General features: G+C 43.5%; 1 protein-coding gene across 3 annotated transcripts in view; it reads left to right on the top strand.

Moving 5' to 3' along the window:
- Nucleotides 1-11,831: 11,831 nt before the first annotated feature.
- The window catches only part of TRIB2 (tribbles pseudokinase 2), a 35,388-nt gene continuing 26,392 nt past the window's right edge, over nt 11,832-20,827 (top strand). The window contains exons 1-3 of one of the 3 annotated variants that reach the window (XM_054998262.1): nt 11,832-11,913; nt 12,017-13,379; nt 19,079-19,371. In XM_054998262.1, coding sequence (XP_054854237.1) covers nt 13,110-13,379; nt 19,079-19,371 — 563 coding nt within the window. In that variant the 5' untranslated portion in view covers nt 11,832-11,913; nt 12,017-13,109. The remainder of the gene's footprint in view (nt 11,914-12,016; nt 13,380-19,078; nt 19,372-20,827) is intronic. The other 2 variants (XM_054998271.1, XM_054998279.1) reach the window with 2 other exon arrangements.

The raw sequence follows: 20,827 nt of genomic DNA, 5'->3' as shown, positions 1-20,827 counted from the left end.
GTGCAAGTCAAGACAGAAAGGCAGAGGATGGGGCTTCCCAACCTGGCAATAAAGAGTTCACCAGATTAGTTTGTCATGTTACTGGCACAACGACCTTACCAGGAAAGTTTTTTAAAAAAACATAGTGGCAACTCTAGACAAAAGTTTTTAAATGGAAGGTAGGTAAGTTTATTGCAGTGAGCCATTGGCCATAGCAAGTTTACAATTTAAAACATACAGTTAATATCCAGTCTATAAACTCTGTAAACTACAGAATGTCAATACATCTATAACAAATAGAACTCTGATACTGTTTAATATCAAATTATCTATCCAAAAGCCCCACAAGGTTTTGGCTGCCATGCTGTCACCTGTCAGTCCACTGTAGTGATCCCCAATGTGGTGTCTGCTGATGCCTGGCACCCATTTGCTTCTTCACCCAAACAAAGAGCAGGTTCTGGCTTTCCCCGACCTCCTTGGAACAGAAGGTAGCCTAGAAGAAGCAAGACGCCTTCCATGTCTGCAGGGAGCAGCCCTTCAGAAGCAGCTGCCTCCATCGTAGGAGGATACTCAGCTTGCAACCTCCCAACGTTTTGTGATTGGTTCCGGTAGCCCATGGCAACCATTTGTGACTGGTCCCAGCCTCTTTGGCAGCCATTGTGTGTTGGTACCCATTCCTCATTTTCAAAATGCAAAAAATGCCCAAAGGCTCAACGAGATTGAGGTCCCCTGGTCTGCTGATATGCCCAACCTCAGAGCCGAGATTCTTGTCTATGCAAAAATGCTCATGCCCACTTTGTTTCTATTCAAAAGCAAAGCTAACCTGCTAATCAAACAAATACATTTGGTGTATTGTCGAAGGCTTTCACGGCCGGAGAACGATGGTTGTTGGGGGTTTTCCGGGCTGTATTGCCGTGGTCTTGGCATTGTAGTTCCTGACGTTTCGCCAGCAGCTGTGGCTGGCATCTTCAGAGGTGTAGCACCAAAAGACAGAGATCTCTCAGTGTCACAGTGTGGAAAAGATGTAGGTCACATAGAAGATTAGCACATCAAGCACCAATCCATATGCAAAAGACCCTCCTCAGGATACAGTGAAGCCTCCCGCCATTAGCATTCCACACCCTGGGAAACTCTTACAGAATGACTCAGCTCAACCCCACCCCTCCTGAGTAGATACAAATGACCTACATCTTTTCCACACTGTGACACTGAGAGATCTCTGTCTTTTGGTGCTACACCTCTGAAGATGCCAGCCACAGCTGCTGGCGAAACGTCAGGAACTACAATGCCAAGACCACGGCAATACAGCCCGGAAAACCCCCAACAACCAAATACATTTGGACTGGTGGAGCATCACAACGTACTGTGATCAATCTCTGTCCCTACCATCATCTCTCTTCCAAATTAATCATATTTTAAAATGACGTGAATGCATCCAGCATTTTCTTTAGAAAGGAGGCTTGTAAAGGACAGACCCCAAAAGCTTGATTTAGCTTGCTTAAAAGCATTGCTTCAGTCTTATACACTTGAGAGTTCCTTAAGGCGCACTAACCTTGCCATTGCCAGCATGGAAGTTTACAGCATTCTTGATCTATCCTGTAGATTTACTGCACTTTCAACGGGATTCCAATTTATCCATTCTACTTTGAAGAAAATTGCTTTCACACTTTGTAAAGCCAATCACAAATGCATTTTGCCACGTCTCTAGTTTTGATATGTATTGGCTTGCTGAATACACTTCTTCATAAAGAAGCGATAATAGTTCATCCTTCTGAAGATACATCTTTTAATGCAAGGTTTTCTTTGATATTTCACTGCAACCCTATGAGCCACATTGTTTTTGGTTCTGTTACTAAGCTATTAACAATGTAATTAACCTAATTAAACATCTTCCAGGGTATCAAGGCTTTTTTCCGTGATGGTAGTCATGAGGACTGAACTTTGGCATCTTTTTTTTAGGGAGATCCAAAGTCTTCATATTCATGTGCGAGCCTGCACCACTTAGCTTGAAAAAAAGAAAGTGGACCTTCAGGAATCACCTTGTGGGAGGGAGGGAGACTTGGTAGAAATTAGCGCAACCTTATATATATATATAAGGTACTGGCACCTTTTTAAAACCAAAACAAAAAAATACTGCTTGGAATGAAGATAAGTGGAGGGGGGAAATCATCGCCTGCTTTATTTCTCTGTGTCAGACTTCTCTTAGAGTACGGGGAAGGGTAGGTGGGAAAAGGAGTCTTGAAGCATCTTCAAGATTTTATTTATTTATTTACATTATTTATAGTCTGCCTTTCTCACTGAGACTCAAGGTGGATTACACAGTGTGAATTCGTACAGTCCATTTCAAGGACATTTCAATAAACAATGTAACAGAGTTTATAAATGCACATTTGCAGAGATTTAAAACCAGCAGAAATCCGATACGGAGCTGAACCAGAGCATAAGCAGTTCTAAGATTGATACATTAAACAACATAGAGCTATCCAGCAGGCTCATACCCAAAGCACAGAAGCACATAGTAGTAAGTACCATAGTAGTAAGTCTAATAGGAAAAAAAAAAGCACCACACAAAGCCTGATCTTCTGGTATTCCACTGAAATCAGCCATTGGCTATCTTTGAGCAGAACCACAAGTGACAAAAGGCACAGATTGGACACTTGTCAGCTTCCCTCAAGTTTTGATGGGAAATGTAGGCATCCTGGTCTCGCAGCTTGGCTCTCTGACTGCTGTCCAATGGACTTTTCAACTGTCACTTGTCCAACATTCCGCCAAGCTGCCTACATTTCCCATCAAAACTGGAGGGAAGCTGACAAGTGTCCAATCTGTGCCTTTTGTCACTTGTGGTTCTGCTCTATGTCTATGATTGCAGAGAAGCACGTCTCTATCTCTAGAATCCTTTGCACTGGAAAATGAACACTCGTTCAATTTTATACTTGAAGCAGGTATAATGAATGAACTAATGAGATACCTTGGTTAAAGTCCCTAAGCGACCAAGCAGCAAATTTTGTGGGGAGTGCTTGGAGCTGATCTGGCAGCTAGGTGGCAGCCCCTTTAAAAGGAAGAGGATGAAGCAGAGACCTTGTCCCCCTTCCTAGAAAGGTGCATGCTTGCCTGCCAGGTTGGTGTAGGGATTAAGAGTGGCAGGACTCTAATCTGGACAGCCAGGATTGAATCCCTTCTTCTCTGCTTGAAGCCAGCTGGGTGATCTTGGGCCAGTCACAGCTCTCTCAGAGCTCTCTCAGCTCCACCTACCTCACAGGGTGATTGCCATGAGGATAATAATAGCACACTGTAAACCGCTCAGAGTGGGCATTAAGTTGTCCTGAAGGGAAGTATATAAATTGAATATTTAAAAAAAAAAAAAATTATTAGGTGAGTACAAATTACAGATAAATTTTTTAGTCAAAAACCTACATATCAATTTCCCCCCACCCTTTCCCTCCCCCCTTTTTCTCAGACTTCCAACAGCTTTCCAACCCATATCTTATTCTATAACTTACTTATCTATTCTCTCTATATTATTATCTCCTATTTCCTTAATAAACTAATTAGTATCCATTAAGATCAAATCTATTCAAAACTTAAACTTACCAATAATTAAAACTTCTCTTTAAATGGTAAAGATCCCTATCTCTAATAATTCCCCCAGTTAATAACTTTCAAATTGCCATAATTTCCCCTTCACGTCCCACTTTTTTCCCAAATACTCCTTCAATCTCCCCCAGTCATTGAAAAATTCTTCAGAATTCTGGTCTCTCAGCCTTCTTGTCATTTTGTCCATTTCTGCCATGTACAGCAACTTTTGTATCCACTCTCCAATAGATGGTGTTTCTTGCACTTTCCATTTCTGCGCATATAATATTCTTGCCGCTGTTGTCATATAAAATAACAGTGTTCTGTGTTGCATCGGAACATCTTCCATATTTAAGTTCAGTAGCAGGAGTTCTGGGTTCTTTGTTATTGAAATCTGCAAAATCTCATTTATCGCTTCTAAAATATCTCCCCAGTACTGCCTAGCGACCTCACAAGTCCACCATATGTGATACAATGATCCTTCATGACTTTTGCATTTCCAACACTTATCAAACATCTTAGCATTTCCATAAGCTATTTTTTTTGGCGTCAAATACCACCTATATATCATCTTAAAAACATTTTCCTTAATACTGGTACAGGTTGAAATCTTCAATGTATTTTTCCACAAATACTCCCATACCTCCATTATGATGTCTCTTTGACAATTTATGGCCCGCTTCACCATCTGGACTTTAACAATTTCATCTTCTGTATACCACTTCAAAGGTATTTTATAAATTTTTGAAATTTTCTTCTTGCTTTCTTGTAGTATAACTTCTTCCAATTCTGAGTCCTTCCATTTAATTCCATCTTTTGAACGATCCGAATTATATATGTCCTTTATCTGCCTATATTGAAACTATCCATAACAAAAAGCTAACTTTTCTTCTGTTTTAATTCTTATCATATTTTGTTCCTGGATAAGAATCTTTTTATAGGACAGACATTGGTCTCTATTATAAATAGCTCTCGGGTCTATAGTTTCAAATGGTACCACCCACGAGAGGATACCCTCACCCAGATAACTTTTATATTTTTTCCAGATTGTGAAGAGACTTCTTCTAACATAGTGATGCAGAAACATAGAATCAGCTTTCAATTTATCGTGCCACAAGTAGGCATGCCATCCAAACAATTTTTATAGCCTTCCAAAGTTAGTAGCTTACAGTTCTCCAATGACATCCAATCTTTAAACCAAACCAAACAAACTGCTTCATAATATAATCTGATATTCGGCAATTGCAGTCCACCTCTCTCTTTGGCATCGCACAAAACTTTCACTTTTACTCGAGGTTTCTTGCCTGCCCATACAAAATCGGAAATCTTCCTCTGCCACTTTTCAAATTGCTTACTGTCTCTAATAATTGGAATTGTTTGTAATAAAAACATAATCCGTGGTAACACATTCATCTTGACTGCCACTATTCTTCCCAGCCATGACAGATTTAATTTATTCCATTTAATCAGATCTCTATCAATCTGTTGCCATAGCTTTTCATAATTATTCTTGAACAAGTCGATATTCTTCGCTGTAAGCTCAATTCCTAAATATTTTACTTTATGCGTTACTTCACAATTTGTAATTTCCATCAATTCTTGTTGTTTTTGTTTAATCATATTCTTACATAATATCTTTGACTTTCTCTTGTTAACATAAAATCCAGCCAGATCTCCGAATTCCTTTACTTTATCTAGCAACTTTGGCATGTTTTGTATTGGATCCTCAACAATAACCATCACATCATCCGCAAAAGCTCTAACTTTGTAGGTAAAGTCTTTAATCTTTATGCCTCTTATCACATCATCCTCTCGAATCTGAATCAATAACATTTCCAAAATCAAGATAAACAACAATGGAGATAGTGGGCAACCTTGCCTTGTACCCTTTCTGATTTCCAATTTTTTAGTTAAATCATTGTTAACTACAATTGCTGCACATTGGTCTTTATAAATCGCTTTTACCGCTTGAATGAAATCTTTTCCCATTAGCAGTTTTTCCATTGTGGCGAATATAAAACTCCAATTTAAATTATCAAAAGCTTTCTCTGCGTCCACAAAAAAGAAACCAACTTCTTTTTCACAGTGTTTGTCATAATATTCTATCGCATTTAAAACAATTCTCAAGTTGTCTTTAATTTGTCTATTTGGAAGGAAACCTGCTTGTTCTTCTGCAATAAATTCCACAAGCCCCTCCTTTAATCTCTCCGCAAAAATTTTTGCAAAAATTTTATAATCATTATTCAGCAACGAAATAGGTCGATAGTTTTTAACATTGCATAAGTCCTGGTCTTCCTTTGGTATCAATGATATAATGGCCTCATTCCAAGATTCTGGAACCTTTTGTCCTCTTAAAATTTCATTCATTACCACCTTCAAAAAAGGTACCAATTCATTTGCCAATGATTTATAGAATTTAGCCATAATTCCAGCTGGACCCAGTGCCTTGCCTAATTTGGTCGACTGAATAGCTTCTTTTATCTCTGTCTCTGTAATTTCTGCATTCAACTTTTCCTTCCATTTTTCTGATATCAATGGTAATTTAATTTTATCCAAATATTGTTCAATAGCATCCAGATTTACTTCTTTCCTTTGATAGAGTTTTGCATAGAATTTAAAAAATGCTCCACTAATCGCTGGTTGATCCATCAATATCATTCCATTTTCCTGAATCTTGGTTATCACCTTTTTTTCTTTTTTTTCAGCTGCCACGCTAAATATTTCCCAGGTTTATTTGCCCCTTCAAATGACTTTTGATTTAATTTCTTCAATTCCCATTCCAACTCTTTATTCTCCATTGCTTTCAATTGCTCTTGCAAGATATTAATTTCTTGATATAGTTTCTTTTTCCCTGGTCTTTTCTTAAATTGTACCTCCTTAACTCTTATATTCTCCACAATTTCTTTCTTTTTTTCCTCTTTTCTCTTTTTATCCCTTGCATTTAAGTCCATTAATACGCCTCTAATAACTGCTTTGTAAGCATCCCAAACTTTGTAGGTTGGAACGGTATTGTTCAAATTATACTGTATAAAGAATTTAGTCTCCTTTTGTAACAATTCTAAATTACCCCTTTGCTGCAGCAGATCCTCATTTATTCTCCATCCTCGTCTTTTGGTGCATTTTCCGAACTTCCACATAATTGGATTATGATCTGAGCCTACTTTTGGCATTATCTCCACATCTTTTGTCCATACAACCAAGTCCTTAGAGGCCCAGATCATATCAATTCTTGATAATGTCGAATGTCTTGGCGAAAAGTACGTATACTGCTTTACTTTAAGATTATTCCTTCTCCAAACATCCTCCAAATTCTCCTGATCCTTAATTTCAAAAAAGGATTTTGGCAAAAGTCCTCTTTTTTTTGTGCTGTTATTGTTATTGAGAAGGGTTCTGAAATTGTCCTTGAAGACCTTCTGGAGTACCTTTTTGGACCCCCTCGGGGTCACCAGAGCCCAATTTGGAAATGCTGTGTTAAGCAATTTAATGCCTGTAGTAAGTGAGAAATGTCCTGGTTAATATAGATATACCTGTTGATAAATTTGAATCCCTTCAAAGTCTCCCTTTGGAGTTTCTTTGTTGGATATAAGATAAACACTAGAATGCCCCTATAGATTAAAATATTCTGCCACAGGCTTCTGTATGTTGCCTTTTTATATCAAGTTTGTGTGACTGCTTTATCCTATGCAGATAGCAAGAACTGCTGGCAGATAATCGCATACATCCCCCTAAATAGGTGAATGAGACCCTGATGGTATTATGTCAAATAATAGTATTGCCTGGGTAGCTATGGGGACTGGCGGCATATGGGTTTGTTGCAGGATCTAGTCCCTGCACTGATGCCTCTGATAAGCAGAGCTTTATTGTTGTTACTTGGCTAAATGTAGTTACATTGCTAGAATGAATTATAATGTATGGAAGAGAGGAGAACAATGAAAGCCACTTTGGGTTTCTGTTAGGGGGAAAGGTAGAGCATAAATGAAGTAAATAATATATGCATTCCTAGAGTATATATTATCTTGCAACAGAGGCTTTTACATGCCTTTACAAATGTTTACTCAGGAATAAGTCCTGTTGATTTCAGAGGGACTTAGAACCAAACTACAAGTGACGCCTGACACTAGTTGGACACTTGTCAGCTTCCCTCAAGTTTTGATGGGAAATGTAGGCAGCTTGGTGTAATGTTGGACAAGTGAGAGTTGAAAAGTCCATTGGACAACAGTCGGAGACCCAAGTTGCAAGACCAGGACGCCTACATTTCCCATCAGAACTTGAGGGAAGCTGACAAGTGTCCAACTAGTGTCGGGTGTTACTTGTATTTTGGCTCTTATTTCCAAGTTAATATACTTAGGACAAAAGCCAAACCACTTGCTTCAGAATGAGGTGATAGAATAGGCTATACCTAGGGTGCCTTTTGCCTGGAGAGACTTTGTCACCTAGGCTGAGCTTTTCTGCCTGCTCAGCCCCACCCCATGAGTGCTGACGCCTTTCAAGGAACTGCTGGGCGAAGGAAGGTGCTTTTGTTTTGCCTGGGGAGACTTTGTTATCTTGGCTGAGCTTTTCCACTTGCTCAGCCCTGCCCCTTAACTGCTGACGCTTTCAAAAGGAACTGCAATCCAGAGGTGCTGCCCTTTGTCAGTTAATAGTTAATTATTTGATGCATTATGATAGGATTTCATATTTGTATTGCCTTGAATGTTCTTTCGAACAGAAGGTTGGGATGTGAATAAGTAAATACGGCTGCCAACCTCCAGGTGGGTCCACAAGATCTCTCAGAATGCAGCTGGTCTCTAAACTACAAAAATCAGAGCGGAACCACAAGTGACAAAAGGCACAGGTTGGACACTTATCAGCTTCCCTCAAGTTTTGATGGGAAATGTAGGCATCCTAGTCTTGCACCTTGGCGCTCTGACTGCTGTCCAATGGACTTTTCAACTGTCACTTGTCCAACATTCCGCCAAGCTGCCTACATTTCCCATCAAAACTTGAGGGAAGCTGACAAGCGTCCAACCTGTGCCTTTTGTCACTTGTGGTTCCGCTCTCAGTTTCTCTAGAGAAAATGGCAGTTTAGAGGGCAGACTCTGGCTGCTTCCACACACGTTGGATAATCCACTTTCAATACTCTTTAATGAACATTTGATTTTCCATGTGTGGAACAAAAAATCCACTTCTAAAGGATTACGAAAGTGCATTGAAAGTGCATTATTCAACGTGTATGGAAATGGCCTCTATGTTATCACACCCCTGCTGAACTCCCTCCCCTCTGTCGGCTCTGCCCCCAAATCTCCAGGAATTTCCAAAGCCACAGCTGGCAACCCCCTATTTACCATTTTAGATGAGAAGGGTGGAAAGTCACATTTTTATAGTGAAATCCTAAGCAGAGAGGTACTCCAGTCTAAGCCCATTGAAATCAATGGGCTTAGACTGGAGTAACTCTGCTTAGGATTTCACTGTTAATGTTGCCCTATGTGAAAATTCCTGCGGGGGTGGGGGGAGGTCTTAGTCTGGCTGTGAATAGTGTTTTAAGTTATTATTTATGTATTGAAAATTTTGAAAAATCACCCATAGGAAATCAAGCATGCTGCTGTATATTTATATCAGGTCTAACGCTAGAACAGGGCAAATGAGTTCAGCTGAACTGCAAAATTCTTCACAATTTTCATCCTCTGTATGGATGGGCAACCGGTAGTGCCGAAGACTCCCCACCAACTATCCTCACCACCTCTAACAACTTCTGATTTCTGTAGGCATTTCAGTGATGAATTCAAGGACAAGATGAATGGAAAGGGAACATTCACTTAAGTAAGTGCACTGCATGCCTCTTGAGAGGCTAAGGGGAAGAATCTGCCTTAATTTTGTACCATTCGCAAAAATATTCTGACACTGTTTTCTAGTGGAAAGAGCAGATCCTTTACCATTTATACAGAAAAAAGAGTCTTCTTTCTTTTTGCAAGTAGATTCATTCATGCCACCACCTGCCTGTACGGCCCCTTGAAATACATTCTAGGCCAGTGCTTTGCAGCAACTTATAACAGTTTTATGTAGGGTTGCCAGCCTCCAGGTGGTGGCTGGAGATCTCCCAGAATTACAATTGATCTCCAGGCGGCAGTTCCCCTGGAGAAAATGGCTGCTTTGGAGGGTAGACTCTATAGCATTATACCCCATTGAGGCCCCTCCCCTCCCCAAACTCCACCCACAAAATCTCCAGGAATCTCCCAACCTGGACCTGGCAACCTGTTTAATGGCTATTGCTTCCATCTTCTTTCTCAAACAGCTTTAGCCCAAATTGCTAGCACGCAAACCAGTTGGGTCCCACTTAATTCTTGGAAGCTAAGTATGCTGGTTTTAGTGAGTTGTGACTCATGCTGAAGGTCTAAAATAAGAGTCAGTTATTTCTGAGCACATTAGGTCAGAAATGTTAAAAGTTAAACACTAGTGTTGCTAAATCACTGGCTTGTGAAATCATGTACGGTATAGTCTTAACTATCCAAGTAGATCCTCACTCTGCCATGAAGCTCGTTGGGTGACACACTCTGTCAACTGCAACTACCTCACAGGATTGTTGTTTTGAGGAGAAAAGGAACCACAGAGGAGGAGAGAGCGAGACAGAACTCCTAAGCTCTTTGAAAGTTGTACTTGGTAGATGAAAACATGGAAAATAAATGTCTGTGGAACTTCTGTATCCTTCAGAAAGAAGTAAAGTTGTGTTCTATATACTATTGTAGAATAATGTAATAATTTATATAAACTGAGTGCTCCTGAAACAATATAGTCCTAAAGTCTACAGTATCTGGGAAAAGCAGGTGTACGGGAGAAACACACACATGGTTTTAAGAGGTACATGATTGAAGAAATTCAGTGTGATTCAAGGGTCAGAATGCAAGATTAGGAAGAGCCAGGGCTCATTTTGAGGTGGAATGCACAGGAACGCAGTTCCGGCAGTTCCCTAAAGAGGTCACATGTCAGGTGGCCCCACCCACCTGTCTCTCGGCCATTTTGGGCCTGTTTCTGCCTGGATTGGGGCCGAAATGGCCCAGATCAGGCCTGTGACAGTTGGTGGATCACTCTCCTGCTCATCAGTGGCCCGATCCTGACAATTTTGGGCCCCTTTTCAGCCATTTTCAGCCCCTTTTTGCCATTTTGGGCCCAATTTCGGCCCTGAATGGCCAGGATTGGGTCCAAAACAGCCAGAATAGGTGATGTCAGGGGCTGTGGCATACGCAAATCAGTTATACTAATGATACACTTCTGGTGATGGCAAGAAGCATGGCATATGCTAATGAGTTATGCCAGCTCTTTTTCTACAAAATAACCCCTGGGAAGAGCCAGGTTTGAATCCTCAGCTATGAAACTCACTGGGCGACCATGGGCCACCCACTCTCGCTCCCTTACAGTCCTTCGCAGATCAAGATGGGTAGCCATGTTAGTCTGTCTGTAGCAGCAAAGAGCAAGAGTCCAGTAGCACCTATAAGAGCTTTCGTCACAGCTCACTTCTTCAGATACTTCAAATACTGGTCCTTCAGAGTTATTGTGATAAAAAGTGGGGGCACTTTGTGATAAATATCATTGCAAGCTGGTTAGAGGGAGGATAAAAATGTGCTAAATAGTGTCCATCGGCAGGTTTCCCCTACCTAGCACTGAGCTACTGCAAAAAGCCACACTTGCTGAATTTCCTCCCAGCCAGCAACTGCCCAAGGCTGCAAGCCACCGGGGCCTGCCTACCTCCCCAAGTTGGCGCGGGCTCCTCTTTTAGCACTACGCGCCACACAGCCTGTTCCGCCGGGAGCCTTCAATTCCGTTTCCCCGAGCACGAAACCCATGTGGAAAGGGGAGGGGAGGGCGCCTTGCTTGGGGATCCTCCGCGCCGCGGCTGGCAAACAAGTTAAATAAGGTTCGCGGATATCGTGTAATTCATCCGGCGGCCGCGGAGCGCGGATGCACTTTGCAACATCGAAAACTTCCAAGCCGCGCCAGGGGAAGGGACAGGGGGGAAGAGAAACTCGGCCAAAGCGGAAACGAGGGGTCAGCGGCAGCTCCGCGGCGCTCACAAAGCTTCTATTTCACGGGCTCGGGCTGCGGAAGGATATTTCACCTTGTTTACCCTGCGCCCGGCTCATTGAGCGAGTGGAAAGGAGGCAGGGGAGGGGGCGGGCTCGGCGGCCCGCGCGCCTGATTGATGCTCCCTCGGCTCAATGAGGCGGCCGCGCAGCGTGGGGGCGGGCTCTCTCCGCTGAGTCAGTCCGCTCTGCGGCGGCGAGGCCGGGGCAGTCAGGCAGGCTGTGCGCTGGGGCTGGCTGGGGTTGCGCTGCAGCCGCTGCGCCTGACATTGAGTGGCGAGGCACAGCCAGAGAGAATCCCAGCCACGTAAGTAGCTATTAATACATGGCGGGGGAGATGATGTCTTGCTGAAAGGGATTGGCTTGGCCGTCCCTTTCCTCTCTTCCCCCGTTTCTTTTTCTACCTCTAGGAATAAAGACCAGCGCCTGAAATAATTTTATTTTTTTTAAAAAAGGGATCGCATTTCTTCCTCCTCTTCTTCGCATCTCAGTCTCGGAAGAGAGGGGGACAAAGGAGAAACCGTCGGGAAGCTTCTGCCTTGCAGCGTTTTGTTTGATCGTTAATTTTTTTTTAATACATATTTATTTTTCCCCCTTGCTCGCATGTGCATTGCGCTGCAAGGGCTGGTGAGAACCAAAGGAAGGAGAAAATTCACTCCACGCCATGGAAAGCTGAGAGCATCGATCTTTTCCTGTCCTTGATTGCACTTTGTGTCTGATCAAAGGGAACAAAAAAAATCGTTGCAGCGCGTGGATCTTTGTGTGTCCCCCTTCGTGGCAACGGCGGCGCATTTCGTGTATAAGACCCTCTCTTTCCTCCCTTGAAATTGGAACTCGCTTGCAAGGGGATCCAAAAAAAACCCCTCATGACCAAATCACATCTCTATTGTCGGTGGAGCTTTTCGCTGACCCGCTGAAGTTAAATGCTCCCTCGCTATTTTTTTGTTACGTTTCTGGATGGTCCTCGCTATCAGGAAAAAGGCTCAGACGCCATCTACAGTTAAAACGGAGGCAAAAAAGAGATTTTTTTTTGGTCTTTATTAGGCAGCGAGAACAATCGCGTGTGGCACCAGATCACCTAACACCCCCTCCCTCCCTTTTTTAAAATCGTATTAAAAATTTGACGGGCTGCTTAGGAAAGAAATAGCAGGAAGGAACCTACTCCCTTGCCGGCTTTGAATAGCGGGGTTGCCCGCTTTGCAAGCGCGCACGTTTGCCGAGCCGACGCACTCCGGGGTCCAGAGAAAGGGTCCCGGCGGTAGACTCGACCGCGCCGGGTTCGGCTGGGCAGAACCCCCTCCGATCGACCGGTCGCTCCACCGCCGCCGCGTCTCTCGCTCCGCTTTTTCATCCGGGCTGAGATCCCTTTGGAATCAAGCTGCCCTCCCCGGCAGGCGCGAAGGCATTGTTCCCGCTGGCCCCGTGGCGAGTGACTTCAGGCAACCCCGAGGGCTGCTGGTGCTTTGGGGGGGTTCCTCGGAGGGGTTTGTTCTCTCCATCCCCATGAACATACAAAGGTCAACCCCCATCACGATCGCGCGCTATGGCAGACCTCGGAACAAAACCCAGGATTTCGAGGAGCTCTCGTCTATAAGACCCACCGAGTCCAGCCAGAGTTTCAGCCCCAACCTCGGCTCGCCGAGCCCGCCAGAGACTCCCAGCTTGTCGCATTGCGTTTCTTGCATCGGGAAATACTTACTGCTGGAGCCTCTGGAAGGAGACCACAGTTTCCGAGCCGTGCATCTGCACAGCGAGGAGGAGCTGGTGTGCAAGGTAAACCCAACTTTCCTGCCTTTTTTCTTTTCTGTGTTCCAGGGGGTGGCTCAAAAGAAGAGGCCGAGCATCGGTTTGGGCACGTTGTGACATTTAATTAAACAAACCAGCCCCGAGCTTCGCATCAATAAAAGCTCTCAGCAACTTTCCAGACAATGGCCACGTTATAACAGTGGCCCGGAGCCAAAGCCTTGCGGGAGGGGAGGCTGGAGCTGGAGGGAGGGGGAGAGTCCTGCTGAACGCCTGCTAATGGAATCTCATTTTCCCTCCTTTCAAACTGGGAATTCCCTTGCTAGTTTTAAAGAGCGGTGCCATAAAACCCACCGTTCTGTGCAGCCAGGCTGCTTTTGTCTACAGCTGTAATGCAGCCGGGCAGCTTTTGTCTAAAGCTTAATGCTAGGCGTCCTTATTGGAGAGTAGACCCCATGGAATTCAGTTGACCTTACTTCTGTGTCGATTTGGGCTGTATCAGTGAAAATCCCAGGCTGAATTCATCTTTCCTAAGCGAGCTGCTGTACGCTGCTGGATTCCTTACAAACACCACCCTTCAGGTTCTGCCACAACTAAAAGCCCTTGTTGCATATCTGCCTTTTATTTCTTAATTTGTGCGGTAGGAGAGCAGACAATGGTGTCACTCTGGGTTCCTTTTCAAGCTTTGGCCTCCTTGGCTATTGCCAAAAGGTGCGCTGTGGGAAAAGCAAACCCACATGCTCGCCTATCGAGGGAAGCTGCCCCCCCCCCACGTTGAGTCGTAGGCGATCCTATTTCCTTTGTTCCTAAACTGCTGTGGTTACTCTTCCAGTGTGTCTGGGGTGCCAGACTTCATGTTCCATCCGTTGGAGTTTTCCTCCAGGAACAATTTGTGCAGGGGCTGTGTGGAAGAATCACCGCTTTCAAATGCTGGCACAGTCACCAAAATGTATAATTACAGGCTTTCTTTTTAAAAAAAAAATCTGCAAATTCTTGGAGTTGAATTGACTGGCTGTGCAGCTAACACTAGCCACATTGAACACTCCTTAAATAAATCAAGTGCTTGGTCATTCTTGTTGACTGGTGGATGTTTTTATTTAGATTCATATGTGGTGGGCAAATTAAATTATACCCTCTAGTTACTCATAAAAGCTTGCAGGGCAGTATAAATGTATTGGCCACCCGTGAGTCATGAATCCCAGATCTTAATGAAGATTGAGTTCTCTGCTGTTTATACCTGGTCATGTCAAAGAGTCTATGACCTTGCAGGACTTACACTTGAAGATGCCACAAACTGGCATAATGGTGTGTGTGTTGTTTAAAATACATGTACGCCTTTGAAAAACTAGATGCAAATCAAAATATTGTTATCTTCCTGGTACAGGAAAGAGAGTTGAAAGCCAAAGAACAGAAGATTTTATGCATGAAAACGCAGAAATCTTGCAAGATCGCTTTTCTGCTTTGAAATCTTTTCAGAAACCGGTGATTAATTTTTAAATTGCTGGTACTTAATGTTCTCCCCACCCCCATGCACACACTGTAAAAGATGTTTGTGGTTAAGAGAGACACCACATAACCAAACGATAGCTTGCATAAATATATTTCCTTCCATCGTCAAGATGTTGTAATGTGTTTCAGCTGTTTAGTAGTATTAAAAGGGTTTTTAAAGTTTTGCTGATATCATCAGCAAATAATTTCCATAATTGTAAGCTGAATAAGCCCCGAAAAATACTTGAATTCCATCGCTTGTAAATTTGCTGTAATTAATATGTGCATTAATATGCTTGTCTGTACTCCTGGACAAACATTGGCCTTGTGTTGTAGACACTGATTCGTTCTCTGTCTCTTCTCTTCTGAGAACAGCCATGTGGATTTCTCCCCCAGGCCTGAGGGTCGGATACACAAAGTCGTGCTCATTTAATTTAGTTGGCACCCCTCCGTGTGCGTTATTTGCTTTTAGATCCCAGCTGATTTCTGTTTACTTCTCATTGCTGGAAACAATTACATTAGGCTACTGATCCTTGGATGTTTTGCAGACCTGTCTCTTTGAGTAGCTAGTGAGAGAGAGCCTGTCTGAACAATGAAAACAAGCAAGTTACCATATTGTCTGTGTTGCAAGGCATGGCATGAACTGTATAGATGGACTAACAAAGTTGACGCCTCTGAGAAGTCAATCAAATGTTGTCTTGGCTGTTAAAGTGGGTTTTCATTGTAAAAAGGCTACCTATTACAGTACCTGGAAGATCATTACATTTTCCACATGGCTTGTGTGTGGAAGTATCTGTTCTTGTTCCAACAGCTTCTGTTCCAATTGTACCTGAAGGGTTCACATAGAAAAATCAAGTTCCTGTTGGAGAAGGTGATCAAAATTCTACAGGAATTTTGATCATACTGGCACAAAACATCTTCAGGGCTTTCCCCTTGTCAATAGACCGGTTAACCAACACAACAGCAGAGCTCTGTCCTTAGAGAGTCGTCATGTGGTTAGGGTGATGGCCTAAGCCTGGGAAAATCTAGGCTCATACTTCCACATTAAGTATTACAGAGTACAGGTTGAACCTGGGTCCCTGCTCTGTGTCAAACACAACACAATTACACGTGAGTTGTGGGTTCTTCTCAATTCTTGTGTGTGTGTGTGGGGTGGGTGCCCAGTTACGATCAAGACCATGGCACACAAGGCTGTAGTGTTCCCCTCTGCAGCATTTTCCCAGTCTACAACAGTCCATGAGGGGCAGGGGCTATTGAACCTGATGGGGAAGCTACCCTGTGGGTCTCTCCAAATAGCGCCCTCCCGGGACAGTTACAGGGTTGGGGAAATGGTGCGGGCATCAAAGTCTGAAGCCCTTTCTCCTTATAAACCATGACCTTGATTCTGATTAGGCACTGTGCATGAAGGAATTAAGGAGAACCCATAACTCATGTGCAGCTCATGCCTTTACATTTGATGCAAGGTAGGACCCCGGACCCAACCTATGTACGCTCTGATATGTGAATGAGTTACTCACTTTTTTAGCTGAAATGACTTCACAGGACTGTTTGTGAAGATAAACTGAGGGAAGGTAGAATCTCTGAGTTCCTTGGAAGGAGCGCAGAATGAAAATGCGATAGATTTCACACATTTTTGAAACGTTTGAAGGAGAAAAGGTGTCCATGGAATGCAACGTTTGCCAAAGCACTGCTGAACTGACTTATTGATGAGAGCTGAAGTTTTATGCATGTTTACTGAGGTCCATTTAACTCAGTGGAACTTAGTTCTGAATAAACATGCCTGGAGTTAGGCTGTAAATCTTTAAGTCAAGCACTGTTTGATCTCTGAAGAGCTCATAACATGACTTTAAGGCAGATGGTCCATGCATTTAGGATTCCACCATTGCATTTTTTAAGCTGTATTGAGAGCAAGTTCTAGGCCACTTATGTTTCTGAATTGCCACATTTTATCTTTATCTTGTGCAGTTGGATCAGTTTGTGTCCTTTAGTGATCCAGTTGTGTAATGTTTTGACCTTTATTGTTTTAAGGGGAAGACATCTGAAGCACACAGTTTACCAGTAATGGAAGCCTGCGTCTTGCATTGGTTATGTTTTCTTATTGCACGGGCACCCATTATTCTCAATGAAATCCTTCCTGTTGCCTTGAATTCATGTGTCTTCTAAATGTCTCACACACTGATTCATTCATAATCGCTGGATTAGTGTAACATTTTTATATTTGAATTTCCCAGCATGCTTTATGCTGTCTTACAGTTCATTCACAAGAACCCAGGTGACATGCCTGCTGTTAAAGAGGCATTCGGCTTCTTAAAGACACACTCAGTTTAAAGCTCTGAACACTTCAAAAACTTAGTCAATCAAATGAAGATGCGTAACTGACTTCTTAATTTGTGCAAAAGCAAGTTCAACTCAGTCTCCAAGACATTTCCTGTCTATTCACCATCCTAATCTAATTCAACCCATCGTTGTGCCTAGAGTTGCCAAGAACCTGGACAGAAAATGTGCTGTCTCTTTTACAGAACCTTAATGTGCTATTATTTACCAGCTGATGTTACTTACCTCGATTCCATGAAAAACTATTTTGCCTGTTTCTACATTTTAAGCCTGTATTAATGGGACCAGACAGTTTTCCTCCAGATTGTTGGCCTTTTTCACCTATGAAAGCCAGATTGTGGCCAAAAGGCTATGGGAGCAACCACAGAAATTCTAATTCACTCCCCTGTAGCAGCAAATGTTTTATTGGAGTCTTTTTCCTATTTTGCATCTCAGCTACTCACCGAGATGCAGGCAAAAGCCTCATTTATCTCCTTTCCTTCTTCTCAAGAGAGGTTTTGGCAAAGCGCTGTCTTAATGCATCTTAATTTCAGACTCCTGTACCCATACCAAGTCACAGGAAATGGGAATGAGTGGCTGAGAGCCAAACTACAAGTGATGTCTTACACAGGTTGGACACTAGTCGGCTTCCCTCAAGTTTTGATGGGAAATGTAGGCATCCTGGTCTTGCAGCTGTAATGGAGAGCCAAGCGGTAAAACCAGGACGCCTACATTTCCCGTCAAAACTTGAGGGAGGCTGACAAGTGTCCAACCAGTGTAAGGTGTCACTTGTAATTTGGCTCTGAGGTGCAAAGGAGGAGACGCACGCCAAGACACTGGCTCATGTAGGAGAGGAGGAAGTTCACGAGGCCTTTGCCTGTCTTTTGGGCCTGGTGTCAGAGGGCCGGAAGGGCTTACCTGTGTGATGTTATGTGCATTGAGCATCTCATTTAAACTGGGCTGCTGTGGCTGCAGAGTCACTGCCTGTGAAACAGTATGCATGATGCTACACATCACTAGAGTGATGTTCTAGTTAAACTGAGTCACTTGGTGCATGCAACATCACACAGGTAGGTTCGTCTTGACTACCTGAGTCCTGGGTTTGACCTCTGCATGAATGGCTAGCTAGCATAAGCAGGGAAGCCAGGGATTGTGTTATGTAACAGAAGCATACTGGAGGAAGCTGTTGAAAAGATCTTATCCTTTGTCTCAGTTTATGTATGCATGATCCAGTGGGCAGAGCCAGCATTGCCACTCCCGTATCCCTTGCTTAGTTCAAAACATGCCCCCTGTTTTGTTTCTTCAAGCTGCTACCTCTGACTATGGGTTGTTTTGCCTGCTGAAAGCTTGAAAGTGAAATTGGCTTCTTTCCTTTGCCAAGACAGTAAAAGAATACAGGAAGTATGAATGATTAATAACAGGGGGCTGAGATAGTGGCACAACAAGGATTGTAATACACTTACAAGATATTAAGGTCGTTTTAAGAACTGTAGTATGTTTGTCTTGTTCATGATGGATTTGTGTTCCAAACGGGGATGGGGGATTCCGTATTTCTTGAGGTTTTGCGCTGCCTTTCACTGAATGCTCTGCCACTGGCCAACAAATCGTAAGGGGTATCTGCATGGGATTTAATCCTCTCACTTACAGAAAGCCATTTTTGTTGTTTAATTTAATTACAGCTTTTCCGTGTGAGGGAGAAAGAAATCAGTCTGGCCCCTCCCAGCCAACACACTTCCTGGGTCAGGGGGGGGATAGCTTTCTTAAAGAAAAAAGCAATTCCAGGCACCCCAGTGTGTAAGCTTCAATAAAAGTGCCTGTTACAGTCTTAGCACCTGGTATATCATGGACCCTGTTAGCTCTGAAGTAGTGTGGTGGCTGGAGTCCATTCCTCCCTCTTAACCCTCTTCTGTCATCTGTTGTGTCTCTAGGTCTTTGACGTTGGCTGCTACCAAGAGTTACTTGCGCCATGTTTTTGTCTGGCTCCCCACGATAACATCAACCAGATTACCGAAATAATTCTTGGGGAGACGAAAGCGTATGCGTTCTTTGAAAGGAGCTATGGGGACATGCATTCCTTTGTCCGTACCTGCAAGAAGCTGAAGGAGGAGGAGGCAGCCAAGCTGTTCTATCAGATCGCGTCAGCCGTGGCGCACTGTCACGAGAGCGGGCTGGTACTGCGGGATCTCAAGCTGCGGAAATTCATCTTCAAGGATGAAGAGAGGTAACGATCCTCCCTCCTCATAAAAACATAGCTGCAGTATGAGCTGGGCATTTTTGCACAGAGCTAATGCAATGCTGGATATTCTTCTCTTCTTACCTGCCTAAGGAAAATGAAGCTATCCCTACTGGTTTTAATGGGAGTGGCCAGTGCTGGTGCCTTGGTTTATCCCACAGTGGCTTTCAGTGCAGGGGCTGGTGTTGCTGTTTTGGGTGGGGTGCAGTGAGGGGTCCACCCTGTGGTAGGGTTGCCAACTCAAGTTTGGGACGTTCTTGTATATTAGTGGGTAGAGCCTCTGATGGGTGGGGTTTGGGAAGGAGATGGACCTCAGCGGGGTGTAACGCTATAGATTCCATCCTTAAAAGCAGCCATTTCCTCCAGGGGAACTGTTCTTTGTAGTCTGGAGACTGTAATTCTGGGATATCTCCGGACGCTCACCTTCAGGGCAGCAACTGTAGCCTTTGCAGATTATGGAGACCTCTGCTAACTCATGGTACAAGGACCCAAAGTATCTTGGTGTGAAGTTCTTGTTGCCATATTATGGCTTCCTTGCCTCCTTGTTCTGGCAGGTCCTTGGCCTGCAGTGCTTTCCTCTGCCTGGGGAGGTCCTCAGAAACTCAGATGTCAGGGGTTGGCTCCCCTATGCCTTCTCAGTGGCAGATGCTTTTTCTTCCTGCCATTCACTACTGCCATTCCATCAAGGAGGCAGCAGTTTGAATCCCCTTACTCCCCCACTCTTTACTACCAGCACCTTCCTTTCTGGTGCCATTCTGTCCCCCCGAGGCTACCTCACTGGCAAACGTGGTCATACTAACCCTGAAGATTCCAGCGGCAGAGGCCTGGAGCTGCCCCCCCTTGTGTGTGTAAGGCTGTGGTGCAGGTAAGGTTGGAATTCATGTTGGATGATAGGGCCTGGGGCTGTTCTTTTGGAGTACCGAACGGAGTTAATAGTAACATGGCTCTGCCCTTGCCCCCTTCTCTATGGTGAAGATCAGGAAAAGAGTGTGTCCATCTCAGATACCCCGTAGAAGTTGATCCTTGGAGAGAGGGAGGGTGTGATGTTTCTTCACCTTCAAGAAAAACTGTACAGCATTTGTAGCTTACTTCATCTTGCTTGTAGGGCTCAGGCATGTTCTTGGTGTTGAATTTCATGTTTCTCCTAGACTTATAATATCTACCTTTTGAGCAGATGATGAACTTCTTCCTCTTTAATCTGGTTTCCCCGAGCAGGGTGCTTATTTTTGTGTGTCATGATGTCAGACAGCCTACCGTACTTTCTTTCTGCCATCTGGTAAAACATTTTTTATATGCAAAACCGTTCCTAGTTACCAAATGAATAGATGGGTTGCTGAAATTCTTCGTTTTAGCTGAATATATTTGGGTTTGATCGCTGTTTTTTCTTTTTAAAATGCCCTTACTCATAACTACGGTTGTACTGATTTCCTCCAGTTCCAGTTCG

This window comes from Eublepharis macularius, chromosome 1 (genome assembly GCF_028583425.1).
Source record: "Eublepharis macularius isolate TG4126 chromosome 1, MPM_Emac_v1.0, whole genome shotgun sequence".
Classification (NCBI taxonomy): domain Eukaryota; kingdom Metazoa; phylum Chordata; class Lepidosauria; order Squamata; family Eublepharidae; genus Eublepharis; species Eublepharis macularius.
This window is presented reverse-complemented; position numbering and strand designations above follow the sequence as displayed.